This window comes from Scyliorhinus torazame, chromosome 24, assembly GCF_047496885.1.
Source record: "Scyliorhinus torazame isolate Kashiwa2021f chromosome 24, sScyTor2.1, whole genome shotgun sequence".
Lineage (NCBI taxonomy): Eukaryota > Metazoa > Chordata > Chondrichthyes > Carcharhiniformes > Scyliorhinidae > Scyliorhinus > Scyliorhinus torazame.
The window spans coordinates 12,496,923-12,514,431 of record NC_092730.1 but is presented as its reverse complement, the minus strand read 5'-3'; the positions used below and the strand labels follow the sequence as shown (position 1 = coordinate 12,514,431).

The following is a 17,509-nucleotide window of genomic DNA, read 5'->3' as shown; positions in this document are numbered from 1 at the left end:
CCTGTCCTGGGAGTGTTTGAAGGGGGCAGTGTCGAGGGAGCTTTACTCTGTATCTAACCCCGTGCTGGACCTGTCCTGGGAGTGTTTGATGGGGACAGTGTAGAGGGAGCTTTACTCTGTATCTAACCCTGTGCTGTACCTGTCCTGGGAGTGTTTGATGGGGACAGTGTAGAGGGAGCTTTACTCCGTATCTAACCCCGTGCTGTACCTGTCCTGGGAGTGTTTGATGGGGACAGTGTAGAGGGAGCTTTACTCTGTATCTAACCCCGTGCTGTACCTGTCCTGGGATCGTTTGATGGGGACAGTGTCGAGGGAACTTTACTCTGTATCTAACCCCGTGCTGGACCTGTCCTGGGAGTGTTTGATGGGGACAGTGTAGAGGGAGCTTTACTCTGTATCTAACCCTGTGCTGTACCTGTCCTGGGAGTGTTTGATGGGGACAGTGTAGAGGGAGCTTTACTCTGTATCTAACCCCGTGCTGTACCTGTCCTGGGAGTGTTTGTATATTTAATTGTAGATCACTGAGGGACATGAGGAAAACATTTTTTTGTAAGTTCGCTGTATATAGTATTATCCTTCCGAGTTAGACCAGTAACTGGGAATTGTAATTGGCATTTCTCCTAATTTGTCATTTTCCCCAGGTCAGTGAAGCATCAGAACCTGTTAACGGGACGGGTGACGCACCGGAATCAAGGAAGGACCACAGTCCAGTCAGGAAGACACCGCAATTGTCTCCACGCCCCGGGTCCGCTAGCACCTTGCTCAGCAAGTCCCAGGATGCATCCTCGGTCCAGCTGGAAGGAATTCTGTGTCGGAAACACGAATGGGAGTCACACAACAAAAAAGCCTCCAGCCGGTAAGGGGCCGGCGGCTGCAAGATCAAACGGCTGTGCACAAACGGCTGAATGTCAAACAGTGACATTCAGACTCACCGGGAGTGATCAGGGAGCGATATCAAAGCAGTGAGCAGTGTAGTCCCTCTGCTTCCCTTCTCCTCCACCCAGTGACACGAGAATATCCATGCTCTGTGCACTTGCAGCTTATCACACTGATACACGGCCTCACTCTGATATATCACAGAGGCTGCAACGCAATGAAACATGCCCTCTCCTTCACAGACATTCTGACACACCACAACCGTCCACCACCTACTGCATTCTCGCAGCAGAATTATACAGTGCTCACTCGGACCACCATCACTGGGAGGTCAGCCTCATCATCAGCGATAGTGCACGCGGGGGAATCGTACATGGGTAATGTGGCGGACCCAAGAGAGAGAGAGAGAGACAGACAGACATGGCGAGACAGAGAGACAGAGAGAGAGAGAGAGACAAAGAGAGAGACAGACAGACAGACAGAGACAAACTTCCCATGTAGAAGAATCGAGAACGCAAGGACACAGATTTATTGTAGGTGGGGACCAAGAGGAGAATGCTTTTGACGCAGCGAATTGGGATCTGGGATGCGCTGCTGGAGAGTGAGTTGGGAGGTCGGCTCTGGAGGCATTCAAGAAGGAATTGGATTATCATCTGAAAGGGAAGAATGTGCAGTGCTTCGGGGAGAAGCTGGGGGAACGACTCTCGAGTGAGTTGCTTGTCCGGGGAGCCGGTGCAGACTCAAAGGGCCGAATGGCCTCCTGTGCGTTATTGCTTTTGTGGTAGCCTCTGAAATGAATTAGTGCCCCACAACCTCTACTCCTGTAACAACCTTCGCTCTTTTAAATATGTGTATATTTGTGTTTGTGTATAATTACTTTCCTGGATTCTCACAAAGCACCTCAAACCTTCACTTGCGCAGTAACCCATCAGACGTCTGCACAGACCCTTTCCTATGTGCCGAAACATTCTCGTCTTATCGCGCACTGTCGTGGAAATAATGATTAGACAGAGGCTTCGAGCTTCGTTTTAGGATTTTATTAACACGATATCGTGCAGCGGCTGCAATAGCTGAATAGCCATTTCACAGCACTCTGAATTACACAGCGGAGACCATTATCCTTATGGTTTGAAATACACAACTAAATAAGTAAACAGCAGCTGGCTGGCCATTGTTTTTTTAAACAAACCTTGGAAAGTATGTACGGTGGGATACGTAGTTCTTGCCCTCGGCAAAAAACAACTCTAGTACGTATTTGTTGTCCTTCGGAAGAATCGCAAGCTGTTTCTAATCAGTATTCTTGTTAAAAACAGTATTAAAATATAGTCAAGCAATCCCATCATGCTTTAGCAAGTGATTTATCTTTCATAGCAACTACATATTAATGTATGCTCCAAGCGGGCAACTAATCCTCGCATTAATTTCCCTTCCACACGCACATAGTTGTTTGTTTTATCAATTGCCCGCTTGGACTCCCCCTCCCTTAGCAGGGCGCAGTATGTAGTTGATGACGGGGTGCCCACTCAGCAGATTTGAATCATTACCCCGTTAGGTAGTGCAGGCCGGCGCCGGCTCTCAGCCTGATGTCCGATTCGAGCCGCTTGTCCCTGACTGCTACATTGGTCCGCCTGCAGGTCGTGGCAGAACGTGTACTGCGTGCTGAGGAACAAGAGCCTCGGTTTCTATAAGGACTCCAAGAACGCCAGCACTGGCATCCCGTACCACGGAGAGGTGCCGGTCAGCCTGACGGAGGCCAAGTGCGAGGTGGCACACGATTACAAGAAGAGAAAGTTTGTCTTCAAACTCAGGTAAAATTCGTGAGGGGAGAGAAGAAGATATGGAGGGGTTCAGGTACCCGTCATTTTTGTTTGTGATGGCAGAGTAGCTGATTCACCGTCCGGCTTTGATACTCCTTAAGGAAGCCATTTGGCCCAATGTGTCCTCTTTGGCTCTTTATAAGAACAGTCCGGTGAATCCTACTCTTTCCTCAAAGGTTAGCAAATGTTTTTGAGTCAAACACTTATTAAAAAGTGAATATTGAATCTCCTTCCACTGTTCTTTCGAACGGTGCGTTCCAGATCGCCATAATGTGCTAAGGCGGAAAATATATCCTCATGTTGCCTCTGCCTCTTTAACCTGGCAGCTTAATCCACGACCTCTGGCGACTGACCCCTCTCACTCTAAATGTTTTCTTATTATCCTATAAAAACCTTTCATCATTTTAAGCATCTCTATTAAATCCCTCCTTAGCGCTCAGCCTGAAGGAGAACACAGTTACTCTGCTCACAGAATCCCTTCAGTGCACAAGGAGGCCATTCATCCCATCGAGTCTGCACTGACCCTCCGAAAGAGCGCTCCACCCAGGTCCACTCTCCCGTCCATACCAGGTGCACATCCCGTAACCTAACCTGCACGCCCCTGGACCCACCAAAGGGGCAACTCAGCATGGCCGATCCAGCTAACTTGTACATCTGTCGGGGCAGCATGGTGGCGCAGTGTTTAGCACTGTTGCCTCACGACGCCGAGGTTCCAGGTTCGATCCCGGCTCTGGGTCACTGCCCGTGTGGAGTTTGCGCATTCTCCCCGTGTCTGCGTGGGTTTCGCCCTCACAACCCAAAGATGTGCAGGGTAAGTGGATTGGCCGCGCTAAATTGCCCCTTAATTGGGAAAAATGAATTGGGTGCTCCAAATTTATTTTTAAAAAATATAACCTGCATATCTGTGGGAGGAAACCGGAGGAAACCCACACAGATACTGGGAGAGCGTCCAAACTCCACACAACGCAGTCACCCAAGGCCGGAATCGAACCCGGGTCCCTGGCGTGCCCCCAGCACCTCCTGCCGAACCTCCTCTGCACTCTCCCCGCGACCTTGCCATTCCTTCTAACGCGCGGTGTCCCTGAATTGGAGACGGTACTTAACTGAGGCTGAGTCAGTGATTTATAAAGGTTGTATTAAGTTGCCAAATGGGAAAACCTTATCAGAAAAATAAATCACTCGCTGCAGGAAGAGCCGTCTGCAATCCCTGAACTGCCCTCGGCATTAAACTCCACATGTCTAGAAATGACAAGGTGTCAGTGTGTCAGCCGTGATCTGACAAAGCTGACAGTGAATGGTTCGCCATCGTGATATTATCGCTGTTCGTGCTGCAGCAATGGCTTATTCAATTTATTTTTGATCACAGACTCAATGAAGGGAAGGAGTTTCTGTTCCAGGCCAAGGACGAGGTAAGTGACTTAACCCTGACCATGCTGAACACACAGGGGGCACTGCCAAAGTTAGACGGCAGAGAAACAGGCGCATTCAACGCATTATCCTACTGAGTGCCTTCAAACGCTGTACAGTTCAGACCTTGAGACGTTGGAGTAGTAGCGTCTGCCCCGCCGTTCGCTGAGATCATGACTGTGATAACCCTCGCCCCTTGACCCTCGATCCCCTCACTGGTTAAAAAGCTAGCATCCTCGGCCTCGAGCGCATTTAACAACCCAGCCTCTACAACTCTTTGGTAATGAATCACACATGTTCACTACCCTCAGAGGAGAAATTCCTCCTCATCTGAGATTACACCCTCTGGCCCTAGACTCTCCCAAAGGGGGAAACACCCTCTCAGCATCAATCTCCAAGAATCCTATACGTCTCAATAAGGTCGCCTCTTATTCTGCTGAACTCCAATGAGTACAATCTACTCAACCCCTCCTCCTAAGAAAATCCCTCTGTACCTGAGATCGACCGAGTGACCATTCTCTGGGCTGCCTCCAATTCTAGTACATCTTTCCTTGAACAAGGGGACAAAACTGTTCAGAGTACTCCAGGTGCGGTCTAACTAGTGCCTTGTATAGTTTTAGCAGGACGTCCCTATTTATATACTCCATTCCCTTTGAAATAAAGTTACATAAAAGCTGAAAATCTGTGAATCCTTTCCCATAAGGACTGGAGAGGGTGAGGTGGGGTGCAGTGGGTCAGACATACTATCTCCGGATCCTGAATAAAGACGATGCTGACTATATCCAGTACTGTTTTGGGGCGGGGGGGGGGAGGATGCTGGGTGGACACAGGAGGTTCCTGTCTCCCATTCAGGTTGTTGTTGGGGCAGAGCAAAAATATTTTTACTCTGCACTTAACTGGATGCTGCACCCGACTTTAGGAGCGCTTAACCTGAATATTGGGTGTCTTGATTAAGTGGCGTCAATTGAATTGCCAAATTGTTCTATGGTGAGTGTCATGTGATGTTCCTTAGGTCTTTCATTCATGTTTAGAATGAACCTAATAGGAATCGGGCTGGTTTAGCACACTGGGCTAAATCGCTGGCTTTTAAAGCAGACCAAGGCAGGCCAGCAGCACGGTTCAATTCCCGTACCAGCCTCCCCGAACAGGCGCCGGAATGTGGTGACTAGGGGCTTTTCACAGTAACTTCATTTGAAGCCGACTTGTGACAATAAGCGATTTTCATTTAATTTCAATGAAGTTACTGTGAAAAGTCCCTAGTTGCCACAATCCGGCGAATTCAGAATGTCCAATTCACCTGATAATCACGTCTTTCGAGACTTTGTGGGAGGAAACCGGAGCACCCGGAGGAAAATCACTTGGAGAACGTGCAGACTCCGCACAGACAGTGACCTAAGCCGGGAATCGAACCCGGGGACCCTGTGAAGCAGCAGTGCTACCCACTGTGCTAACGTGCTGCCCACTTTCTGTCATACGGTGTAGAGAGCATTGTGGATAGCACAATTGCTTCACAGCTCTAGGGTCCCAGGTTCGATTCTGGCTTGGGTCACTGTCTGTGCGGAGTCTGCACGTTCTCCCCGTGTCTGCGTGGGTTTCCTCCGGCTGCTCCGGTTTCCTCCCACAGTCCAAAGATGTGCAGGTTAGGTGGATTGGCCGTGATAAATTGCCCTTAGTGTCCAAAATTGCCCTTAGTGTTGGGTGGGGTTACTGGGTTATGGGGATAGGGTGGAGGTGTTGACCTTGGGTAGGGCTCTCTTTCCAAGAGCCGGTGCAGACTCGATGGGCCGAATGGCCTCCTTCTGCTCTGTAAATTCTATGATAATCTATGACTGTGGGCAGTGGTTCCAGTTCCTGGTCAATCCAGCCTTGCTCCCAGTGGGAGCTGCATCTCCTTGCACTGAGGCACACAGACGAGGGCAGTCCGCAGTCACTTCCCAATCCCATGTTGAGCTCACTGATCTCACCCACAGCTGAGTATCGAGGAGCAGCAATTAATCTTGCTGCCCTTGAGCTGGTTAAGTCAGTTAAGGTCGCAGCTCCTGACCTGATTCCTGGCCGGAATGTGCAAGTGAATGAACAGAGGACATTCTTTTATGGGACGTGGACATTATTTGTTGCCCATTAATTGAACTGAGTGTCTCGCTAGGACCGTTTCACGGTAATGACATAGTCGTCATTACCGAGACTCGCTTTATATCCCAGATCTCATTGATTGGATTCAGATTCCACCAGCTGCTGTGGCGGGATTTGAACCCATGTCCCTGCAGCATTAGCCTGGGGCCTCTGGATTACTAATCCAGTGACATTACCACTCCGCCACCGTCTCCTGACGTAGTGTTGGGCCACATGATTGAATAACCTGCCAAAATTCACCGCCTACCCCCGCACAAAGATAGTGAATGTCACCAGTGGGCGACGAACATCCATTTTGTAGCGCAGGGGAATGGCTTATTTATATTTACCCGGGTGTGTCTTACAGGCTGAAATGAGTAGCTGGATTGATGGGATCTCCACGTCCATCTTGGCCAACCAGGAAGACCGCTACCCTGCCAACCCCCAGGGCCTGACGCGCGCCATGACGATGCCCCCAATCTCTCCCAACAGCGGTGAGACGGTCACCCTGCGGCGGGACAAGGATGGAAAGGAGAAAGACCGGGAGAAGAGGTTCAGCTTCTTCAAGAAAAAATAGGAAACGGTTCGAAAGATGCAAGAGTTAACAAAACAAAAACAACAACAAGCCTAAAGTCACCACACGTTCCACACTTCGCACGTCATTCCGGTCGATTCCAGCTTGTTTTTTCCCCCGAATGACTCTGTGTCTGACATTCCCAGGGCTTGGGAGGGGGGGGGGGGGGGGGAAAGAGTTCAAAACTAAAAGATACAAACTCAGTCTTATCGATGGGGGAGGACGAAATAAGCAACACTTGCCGAATGGTCAGTGGGACATTTCTAAAGAACCGATTCAAGGATCACGAGCGATCAGGCTCGGACTATGTTTAGCTTGTCGCGCGCGCGAGAGAGAAAAAAAAAACTGCTACGGCCACAAATAGCCATGCTCTTACCAGCACCGAAGTGTAAATTCTGTTGGCCGAGCCGAGACTGTTGGCTGCTCGGTTGCCTTTACTGATGGTTTGAAAATGTGTTAAGTTGGCTCTGTGGACTGGGGAAAAAATTGCCACCCTCTCCTCCCCCCTTTGCATCTTCCTCTCTTCCTCCCTCCCCCCCCCCCCCCCCCCCCCCAACCTCTCCTCCCCTCCAACTTAGCCAGGATGCAAGAGAGTGCGGAGTGGGGACGCAAAACTGTACCCGAGGGGTTAAACACAACATGAAAACGGTTGTGTATTTATTGAAAAAACTTTGAAGGATCTTCAAAAATTCTGGGGGAGGAGCGGGAGAGAAGATCGGACCTGGTTTTGGATGCTTTTGTGAGGGGGAGGGGACAGGTATCAGCCACTCCTCCCTCGTAGGCATCCTGCTAAGTTAACACGACGAACCGTTTTTAAACACAAATCTGCTCTTGGTGCGAATGGGACTCCCAACTTGCCAAACTTCCTTCCTCTCTCGCAGGCCTGTGCTTCATCGGGTGTTGAAATGAATTATTGTTTTAAAGGTGAATATGCACAGATTACAGAACTCGTCGAAGCATTCTACTTTCAACCGGTTGTAGTGCAAATTGTAGATTAATTCAACATGGGGGGTTTTTTCTTCTACTTTTAATGGCTTTTTAAGTTTTATTTCCGATACGAGCATCTCCCCTCGACCTTTGGCAGCCATCGCCAAAAGCAGCTGCTCCCACGAAGCGGCAGCTGAAGCTGGGTGCAATCTCCGTAGCTTTGGTGGCGGATCACGTTGCACAACATGCTGCTGGAGGTGTTGGGAGTGGTTCAGGTACACTAATGGTTGCTCCTGTATTCCTGTTTGTTGTGGGGTGGACAGGCCCTGCCGCCCCAGAGGGTCTCTATTCTCTCGGTTTTAGTTCCGAACAGTTTAGCATTAGGCCGAAACTTTGCCTTATCTTCCATTAAAAAAAAAAGTTTTAAATTCACCTTTGGTCCCGCTAACTTTTTTTTTGTTTCTTTTCCTGTGCTGCCTCTCTGCCGGCTGCAGCAAGCTACGGATTATCGAGCGCCTCTTTGCGCTTAGGAAACTTGCCACTGAGCTTGACGGGGGAGGTGGTCGTGATGGGGGGGGTGAAGAGTAGGCAGCAGCAGGGGGTAGGAGAGACGTTAGGAGAGGTAAGCGAATGGTCAAACAGGCATTAAATGCGAAGGCACTTGGAAGGGGAAGGAGGGTAGGAGGATGAGCCATTGTCACTGCCAGGTGGTTTTCTAGGCGGCAACAGGTGTAACTTTACTGTCGATGGAATCAGAGGTGTGTTTGAGTTGAGCTGCTAAAAGTGTTTTAAATAGGTGCGGGGACTTAATTCTAGCAAATTAAATTGGATTGGATTGGATTTGTTTATTGTCACGTGTACCGAGGTACAGTGAAAAGTATTTTCCTGCGAGCAGCTCAACAGATCATTAAGTACATGGGAAGAAAAGGGAATGAAAGAAAATACATAATAGGGCAAGACAACATGGACAATGTAACTACATAAACACTGGCATCGGATGAAGCATACAGGGTGTAGTGTTAATGAGGTCAGTCCATAAGAGGGTCATTTAGGAGTCTGGTAACAGTGGGGAAGAAGCTGTTTTTGAGTCTGTTCGTGCGTGTTCTCAGACTTCTGTATCTCCTGCCCGATGGAAGAAGTTGGAAGAGTGAGTAAGCCGGGTGGGAGGGGCCTTTGATTATGCTGCCCGCTTTCCCCAGGCAGAGGGAGGTGTAGATGGAGTCAATGGATGGGAGGCAGGTTCGTGTGATGGACTGGGCGGTGTTCACGACTCTCTGAAGTTTCTTGCGGTCCTGGGCCGAGCAGTTGCCATACCCAGGCTGTGATGCAGCCCGATAGGATGCTTTCTGTGGTTTCAAATCTAAGCTTTCAAATCCCCCCCCCCACCCCGGTACCGAACCCGGGTGAAGTCAGAACCCGAAGGGCACCGAAAGACACAAAAGTTGATCACACGTTAGTAATCGGCCAGGGGGAACCTTTGAGCAGGAGAACTTCCAAAAGTTGAGAATTTTCTGGAGAGTCAAAGGGCAGCAGAGGGAGGGGATTTTTTTAGGTTTGAATGCTAAAAGCTGGGTGCCTGACAGGAGCTCCCTCTCCATTGCGACAGCCCCATGCTGACACAAAATGTTGGTCAAAAGATTGGAACAAGAAACCCGAACATTTGAACAGGAAATGGGTCACAGGCGTTGGCTTTTGAACGCAATGGAGTTCTTCCACTCAAAAAGATTCCAATCAAAATACTTCTTACAGCTAACATTTGCCAGCGAGTTCTGGGCTGTCCAGTCCTTTGCCAAGAGACGTGGAGCATGCAAGCCCGGGAGGGGAGGGGAGACACAGAGCACATGGGGGGGCGACAGCAACCTTGGGGCTGTGTAGCTGCAGCAGGGGTACTTGCAGATGCTCTCGCCTATTTCCCACTGCTCTCTGATGGACGCTTTCCAAGGAGGTTTAGCCACAGAGCCGACAGTGGCCGCAGACTTTATTTTGCAACACGAAACCTTTCGGTCTAGGCGAGAGCTGGTCGAATCCCGATTCCAGTTCCGACCGAAGGAACAGCGTGTTGTTGCCTGCAGTCACTGGCCCGATACAGAGTGTTGGTGTGCACATTGGCAATGCCCTTCATTTCACCTCCTCAAATGGTTCCCACTCCCCCGTGCCGATCAGTACCTTTTCCGAGCGCCCAGCCCATGATGCAGGTTTTGAGATGCACAGACTGCTGTTCTGCACTGTTCACGTCGGCGCTGCCGCCTTTCAGCCGGAATGAAGATCTGGATGGTGACGTTTCTCTGGTCTCGCGGAACAATGGGAATCGAGAGGGGAAGGTCAATCCATCATGGAATAACGGGCAGGTAGCGTAGCCATGAAAAGACGCAAAGGAGGAAAGCGCATCAGCTTCAAACCTTGCGATGGAATGATTGTGAGGTGCTGTTCCTCTGACCCCAACATTTCACACATTGCTTTCCACAAGGAACCACCTCAAAAGCGATTAGTGCTATTGCGGTGCCCAGACTCCTTGGACTTGGTACACCCAGTGCCACTGAGCCAGGAAATCCCAGACTTGGTACACCCAGTGCCACTGAGCCAGGAAATCCCAGACTTGGTACACCCAGTGCCACTGAGCCAGGAAATCCCAGACTCGGTACACCCAGTGCCATTGAGCCAGGAAATCCCAGACTCGGTACACCCAGTGTCACTGAGCCAGGAAATCCCAGACTCGGTACACCCAGTGCCACTGAGCCAGGAAATCCCAGACTCGGTACACCCAGTGCCACTGAGCCAGGAAATCCCAGACTCAGTACACCCAGTGCCACTGAGCCAGGAAATCCCAGACTTGGTACACCCAGTGCCACTGAGCCAGGAAATCCCAGACTCGGTACACCCAGTGCCACTGAGCCAGGAAATCCCAGACTCGGTACACCCAGTGCCATTTGCACCAAACCTACTTTATTAATGATCCAACTGCTGAGACTGTCCCTTTGCTCCACTCTGCCAACACATTGGCACAGCCAAACAGTAGGTCGCATTGCCCGCCATGTCTTGAGTGGTTAGCACTTGAAATTGCTTTTGTAAAAGGAGTCTTTCCTCTTCGTTTGAATCGTTTTTGCTTTAGCAAATGAAGTCGAAAAACGTTTTAGTGCCTCCGCACTCTGTTTAAATTGTTCAGGGGAATTGGAAAGGCCAGACAGAAACGTACGTAAAGCATACAGGGAGTGGCTTTTGCAGCGAAAGGGCCAGGGATCTCCGCATGGGTTGAGCAACCTTGCAATGCAATGGCGTGTTGACATTCCGCAGGTCCCTTGCAAGTGAGGAACCTGAAGCTCCAAATTAAGACAGCCCCCCCCCCCCCCCCCCCCCCCTCCCACACACACACACGAGAGCAAAGGTCACGGCCATTGGTCCTGCTCCAGGAATCCTGCGAAGCTTTTTTTTTCCAGTGGGGCGAGCGAGATGGGGAAGGTCAGCCAGGGCTCGCCCTCCACCTTGCGGGCGATGCCCGAGGGGCAGGGTGTGTTAGGTGGCCAGCCACTTGCGAGGGGGGGGGCACTGGAGAGCAGCCGTTGCCCGTGATCCAGGACCCCAGTAAGGAATCAACAGCTCCACAGAATGAGGCAAGTGGGCGGAGGAAATGAGAGGAACTGCCCCTGAGAGAAGATAGCATCGGATAGCTGTCCGCAGCCGGCGCCTTTTTTATATCGCAACATGTATGCCACAGTTGTAAGGACATTGTGTACTTTACAATGGTTTTATAATGCTTTATACGGAGGTCATGTAAGCTGGAGAATGGTTTGTAAACTGACTTTGATTTCTCTGGCGTATAAGCACAAGATAATAAGGTGGGTGTGTGTTAAGTGAAAATGGGTTACATTGACGAGCTGTGTTCGCTGGGGAGTGGAAATAAAAACAAAATGCACCGCAGACCCTTCTCCAGGCGGATGTTAATCAGGTTTTATCTGTATGGATGCTTGCAGGAGGGTTCCCGCCCCCCCCCCCCCCCCCCCCCCCCAAACTAAATCCACACACGTCCCACAGTTATTTATGTTTGCCAACTTTGGCATTTTAGGTTAATAATTGGAGCTTACTTGTGAGGGAATCTTCTGTGCACTGGGCAGGTCAAGTGGCAAGAATAGCTGGTACGGGAAGTGCTTTAGTGCAGCGACTGCCGTTTTTGTTTGGAATTCTGAGCTGTACCTGCCCTGGGAGTGATGGGAACAGTGTAGAGGGAGCTTTACTCTGTATCTAACCCCGTGCTGTACCTGTCCTGGGAGTGTTTGATGGGGACAGTGTAGAGAGGGAGCTTTACTCTGTGTCTAACCCCGTGCTGTACCTGTCCTGGGAGTGTTTGATGGGGACGGTGTAGAGGGAGCTTTACTCTGTATCTAACCCCGTGCTGTACCTGTCCTGGGAGTGTTTGGTGGGGACAGTGTAGAGGGAGCTTTACTCTGTATCTAACCCCATGCTGTACCTGTCCTGGGAGTGTTTGATGGGGACAGTGTAGAGGGAGCTTTACTCTGTATCTAACCCCGTGCTGTACCTGCCCTGGGAGTGTTTGATGGGGACAGTGTAGAGGGAGCGTTACTCTGTATCTAACCCCGTGCTGTACCTGTCCTGAGAGTGTTTGATGGGGACAGTGTAGAGGGAGCTTTACTCTGTATCTAACCCCGTGCTGTACCTGCCCTGGGAGTGTTTGAAGGGGACAGTGTAGAGGAAGCTTTACTCTGTATCTAACCCCGTGCTGTACCTGTCCTGGGAGCGTTTGATGGGGACAGTGTAGAGGAAGCTTTACTCTGTATCTAACCCCGTGCTGTACCTGTCCTGGGAGCGTTTGATGGGGGCAGTGTAGAGGGACCTTTACTCTGTATCTAACCCCGTGCTGTACCTGTCCTGGGAGTGTTTGATGGGGACAGTGTAGAGGGAGCGTTACTCTGTATCTAACCCCGTGCTGTACCTGTCCTGGGAGTGTTTGATGGGGACAGTGTAGAGGGAGCTTTACTCTGTATCTAACCCCGTGCTGTACCTGTTCTGGGAGTGTTTGATGGGGACAGTGTAGAGGGAACTTTACTCTGTATCTAACCCCGTGCTGTACCTGTCCTGGGAATGTTTGATGGGGGACAGTGTAGAGGGAGCTTTACTCTGTATCTAACCCCGTGCTGTACCTGTCCTGGGAGTGTTTGATGGGGACAATGTAGAGGAAGCTTTACTCTGTATCTAACCCCCGTGCCGTACCTGTCCTGTGAATGTTTGATGGGGAACAGTGTAGAGGGAGCTTCACTCTGTATCAAACCCCGTGCTGTACCTGTCCTGGGAGTGTTTGATGGGGACAGTGTAGAGGGAGCTTTACTCTGTATCTAACCCCGTGCTGTACCTGTCCTGGGGGTGTTTGATGGGGACAGTGTAGAGGGAGCTTTACTCTGTATCTAACCCTGTGCTGTACCTCTCCTGGGAGTGATTGATGGGGACTGTGTAGAGGGAGCTTTACTCTGTATCTAACCCCGTGCTGTACCTGTCCCGGGAGTGTTTGATGGGGACAGTGTAGAGGGAGCTTTACTCTGTATCTAACCCTGTGCTGTACCTGTCCTGGGAGTGTTTGATGGGGACAGTGTAGAGGGAGCTTTACTCTGTATCTAACCGCGTGCTGTACCTGTCCTGGGAGTGTTTGATAGGGACAGTGTAGAGGAAGCTTTACTCTGTATCTAACCCCGTGCTGTACCTGTCCTGGGTGTGTTTGATGGGGACAGTGTAGAGGGAGCTTTACTCTGTATCTAACCCCGTGCTGTACCTGTCCTGGGAGTGTTTGATGGGGACAGTGTAGAGGGAGCTTTACTCTGTATCTAACCCCGTGCTGTACCTGTCCTGGGAGTGTTTGATTGGGACAGTGTAGAGGGAGCTTTACTCTGTATCTAACCCTGTGCTGTACCTGTCCTGGGAGTGTTTGATGGGGACAGTGTAGAGGGAGCTTTACTCTGTATCTAACCCCGTGCTGTACCTGTCCTGGGAGTGTTTGATTGGGACAGTGTAGAAGGAGCTTTACTCTGTATCTAACCCCGTGCTGTACCTGCCCTGGGAGTGTTTGAAGGGGACAGTGTAGAGGAAGCTTTACTCTGTATCTAACCCCGTGCTGTACCTGTCCTGGGAGCGTTTGATGGGGACAGTGTAGAGGAAGCTTTACTCTGTATCTAACCGCGTGCTGTACCTGTCCTGGGAGTGTTTGATGGGGACAGTGTAGAGGAAGCTTTACTCTGTATCTAACCCCGTGCTGTACCTGTCCTGGGAGTGTTTGATGGGGACAGTGTAGAGGGAGCTTTACTCTGTATCTAACCCCCTGCTGTACCTGTCCTGGGAGTGTTTGATGGGGACAGTGTAGAGGGAGCTTTACTCTGTATCTAACCCCCTGCTGTACCTGTCCTGGGAGTGTTAGATGGTGACAGTGTAGAGGGAGCTTTACTCTGTATCTAACCCCGTGCTGTACCTGTCCTGGGAGTGTTTGATGGGGACAGTGTAGAGGGAGCTTTACTCTGTATCTAACCCCGTGCTGTACCTGTCCTGGGAGTGTTTGATGGGGACAGTGTAGAGGGAGCTTTACTCTGTATCTAACCCCGTGCTGTACCTGTCCTGGGAGTGTTTGATTGGGACAGTGTAGAGGGAGCTTTACTCTGTATCTAACCCCGTGCTGTACCTGTCCTGGGAGTGTTTGGTGGGGACAGTGCAGAGGGAGCTTTACTCTATATCTAAACCCGTGCTGTACCTATCCTGGGAGTGTTTGATGGGGACAGTGCAGAGGGAGCTTTACTCTATATCTAACCCCATGCTGTCCCTGTCCTGGGAGTGTTTGATGTGGACAGTGTAGCGGGAGCTTTACTCTGTATCTAACCCCATGCTGTACCTGTCCTGGGAGTGTTTGATGGGGACAGTGTAGCGGGAGCTTTACTCTGTATCTAACCCCGTGCTGTACCTGTCCTGGGAGTGTTTGATGGGGACAGTGCAGAGGGAGCTTTACTCTGTATCTAACCCCGTGCTGGACCTGTCCTGGGAGTGTTTGATGGGGACAGTGTAGAGGGAGCTTTACTCTGTATCTAACCCCGTGCTGTACCTGTCCTGGGAGTGTTTGATGGGGACAGTGTAGCGGGAGCTTTACTCTGTATCTAACCCCGTGCTGTACCTGTCCTGGGAGTGTTTGATGGGGACAGTGTAGCGGGAGCTTTACTCTGTATCTAACCCCGTGCTGTACCTGTCCTGGGAGTGTTTGATGGGGACAGTGCAGAGGGAGCTTTACTCTGTATCTAACCCCGTGCTGGACCTGTCCTGGGAGTGTTTGATGGGGACAGTGTAGAGGGAGCTTTACTCTATATCTAACCCACATTGTACCTGCCCTGGGAGCGTTTGGTGAGGACTGTGTAAGATGAAATTATGCTACATCCAACCCATTCTATCCAAAACATGGTAACGCTTGACGCTAGTATTCACCTCACTCAATTAATGAGCACAAAGTTCAACGTGAACAAACATGTAGCTTGGCACAACTATTTGCTCTGACACCAACTCATTTGATTAATTGCCCGTGGCTTCATCCAGTTGAAATGGATGACCGCGAATGGGAGTCAGCTGTGTTTTGTTGGCTGTATCTCGGTTGCTTGTGTGTCATCAGCCAGTGTTCCATCCCGACTAAATGGTGATGCTAACAGGCATGAAATGTATTGAACATACAGTTGTGTGTGGGAGGGAAGGACTGACCCAACAAATCACATCACAGCACGCTTGGTTAATAACCTGGCTCCACCAGGGTGTTCAAAATGATTCCTGAAAGGCTTACTAATGAATTTAGTGGCCTTGGTGTTCCCATTTGAAGTTCTAGTTTGGAATATTATAATCTCTCTATTTACTGGCTTATTGTACTGAAAATAAAGAGTGCATTTAAAACTGTTCTCCCGGTGCCTTAGTTACTCGGTAGTGGGAGTTTCAGAGTGCTCGGACAAATAATGCTTTTATTCCGCGTCGGGAGAAGAAAGTAGCATTTCCCCCGACGATTGGTAACGGCGGGGGGCCTGTAACCCGAATCTGTGGAGGTGTTTGATTTCTGATCTCAGGCAGAACGGGCCTTGGTGCGGTGCGGTTTGCCTCAGTGCCTCTAACTCCGGTTTCTGACGCTGCTATCCAATCGCCTCCCCCCTCCTGAAAGCTTGTGTCCTCGAACCGCTCCGATACTCCGTGACTCCCTCGTCAGACTCCCCACCTGGAGATCGTCCACTAGAGGGAAGCAGACTTCAACGACGAGAAGAGATTACAACACAGTGCCGGTAAGGAAAATAGATTTATTTACTTTGGATTGTTACCTACGATGTTCTAACTGTGGATTATATTAATGGAGGCATTGAATTTAAAGGGAGGGATTGATGCAGAAGCTTTTGTAATCAGCGGCTCGGCCGCAGTTGGAGCCCTGGGTCTAATTCTGGCAAGCACGCTGTAGAGAGGATGCAGAAGGGATTCCCAGGGATCAGGAAATACAATTTCACAGAGCAGAACATGGGGAATGAGGGCAGGAAGAGATCATTCAGCCCCTTCACTCCCGCTCTGCCATTCCGTAAGATCACGGCCGATTCTCTACCTCAGTTACAATTCCCCGCACAACTTCCGCAACCCTCGATTGCCCTTTGTAAGCAAAAATCCAGCTGTCTCTGACTTGGGAGATATTAATTGGCCGAGCAACACACACAAGTTTCTTATCTCAGCCTTAAGCGGTTTCATTGGGACCACCCCCTATTCTGCGGGATTTAAGAGGGGATATGGGCCTAGACTATTCAGTCTGCTTCTCTCAGGATAATCCCCTCGTGCCAAAAATCAGTCTGGAACTCTTCTCCTAGGGGCATAGAAGGTTAAGGGGAGATTTACAGGAGGTGGAACGAGGGGTTTTGATAGTATATATATATTTAATAATCTTTATTATCACAAGTAGGCTTACATTAACACTACAATGAAGTTACTGTGAAAGTCCCCTCGTCGCCACATTCCGGCGCCTGTTCGGGTACACGGAGGGAGAATTCAGAATGTCCAATTCACCCAACAAGCACGTCTTTCGGGACTCGTGGGAGGAAACCTGAGCACCCGGAGTAAACCCCACGCAGACACGGGGAGAACGTGCAGACTACACACAGACAATGGGCCAAGCCGGGAATCGAACCCGGGACCCTGGCGCTGTGAAGCAACAGTGCTAACCACTGTGCTGCATTAAAGGGCAAGAAACAAAGGATGCCCTGTAAATCATTACAGCGGAACAGCAGAGGGGGAGGAGACATGAAAAATCTGGCAAAGGAGATGGCTCCCGTGCAGGCTAGCCCACTGGCATGTACTGATGGGGCACCCTCATGCAACCCTTGTGGCTCTGGTACAGGCTATTCTCCAGGAATACGTGCAACACTGTAGTGGGGGTTGGTTGGGCTGAAGTGAGTTGGAATATTAGGAGGTAAACTGGAAGTGTTTATGCGTTTCGGATGTTTCTGATTGATAAGACCCTCTGTTGCAACACGGTGCAATAATGTGAGTCGTTCAGTGAAAGCGGGGACTCTTTTGACTGGCATTTGTAACAGAAATCACCATTCTGAGCTTATAAAATGAGACTTCCTTTTGATGTTTGCCCATATTCTGTGGGTGGCCAATGAAAATTTTCCCCGTAACCCGTTGTATTCGTGTAGACGTCTAATATCCTTGAACTCCTCGATTGAAGCTGCCTTCACCTCACTCCCAGGCAGTGCGTTTCCAGACCCGAATTGCCCCGGGGTGAAAAGGTTTTTCTCGCATCGTTAGA

General features: G+C 50.2%; 1 protein-coding gene across 4 annotated transcripts in view; it reads left to right on the top strand.

Annotated features, from left to right (window-relative positions):
* Positions 1-15,632, top strand: part of sptbn2 (spectrin, beta, non-erythrocytic 2) — a 347,367-nt gene extending 331,735 nt beyond the window's left edge. For all 4 annotated transcript variants that reach the window (XM_072489368.1, XM_072489370.1, XM_072489367.1 and 1 more), the window contains 4 exons: positions 642-856; positions 2,511-2,684; positions 4,060-4,102; positions 6,580-15,632. In XM_072489368.1, coding sequence (XP_072345469.1) covers positions 642-856; positions 2,511-2,684; positions 4,060-4,102; positions 6,580-6,789 — 642 coding nt within the window. In that variant the 3' untranslated portion in view covers positions 6,790-15,632. The remainder of the gene's footprint in view (positions 1-641; positions 857-2,510; positions 2,685-4,059; positions 4,103-6,579) is intronic.
* The last annotated feature ends 1,877 nt before the right edge of the window (positions 15,633-17,509 follow it).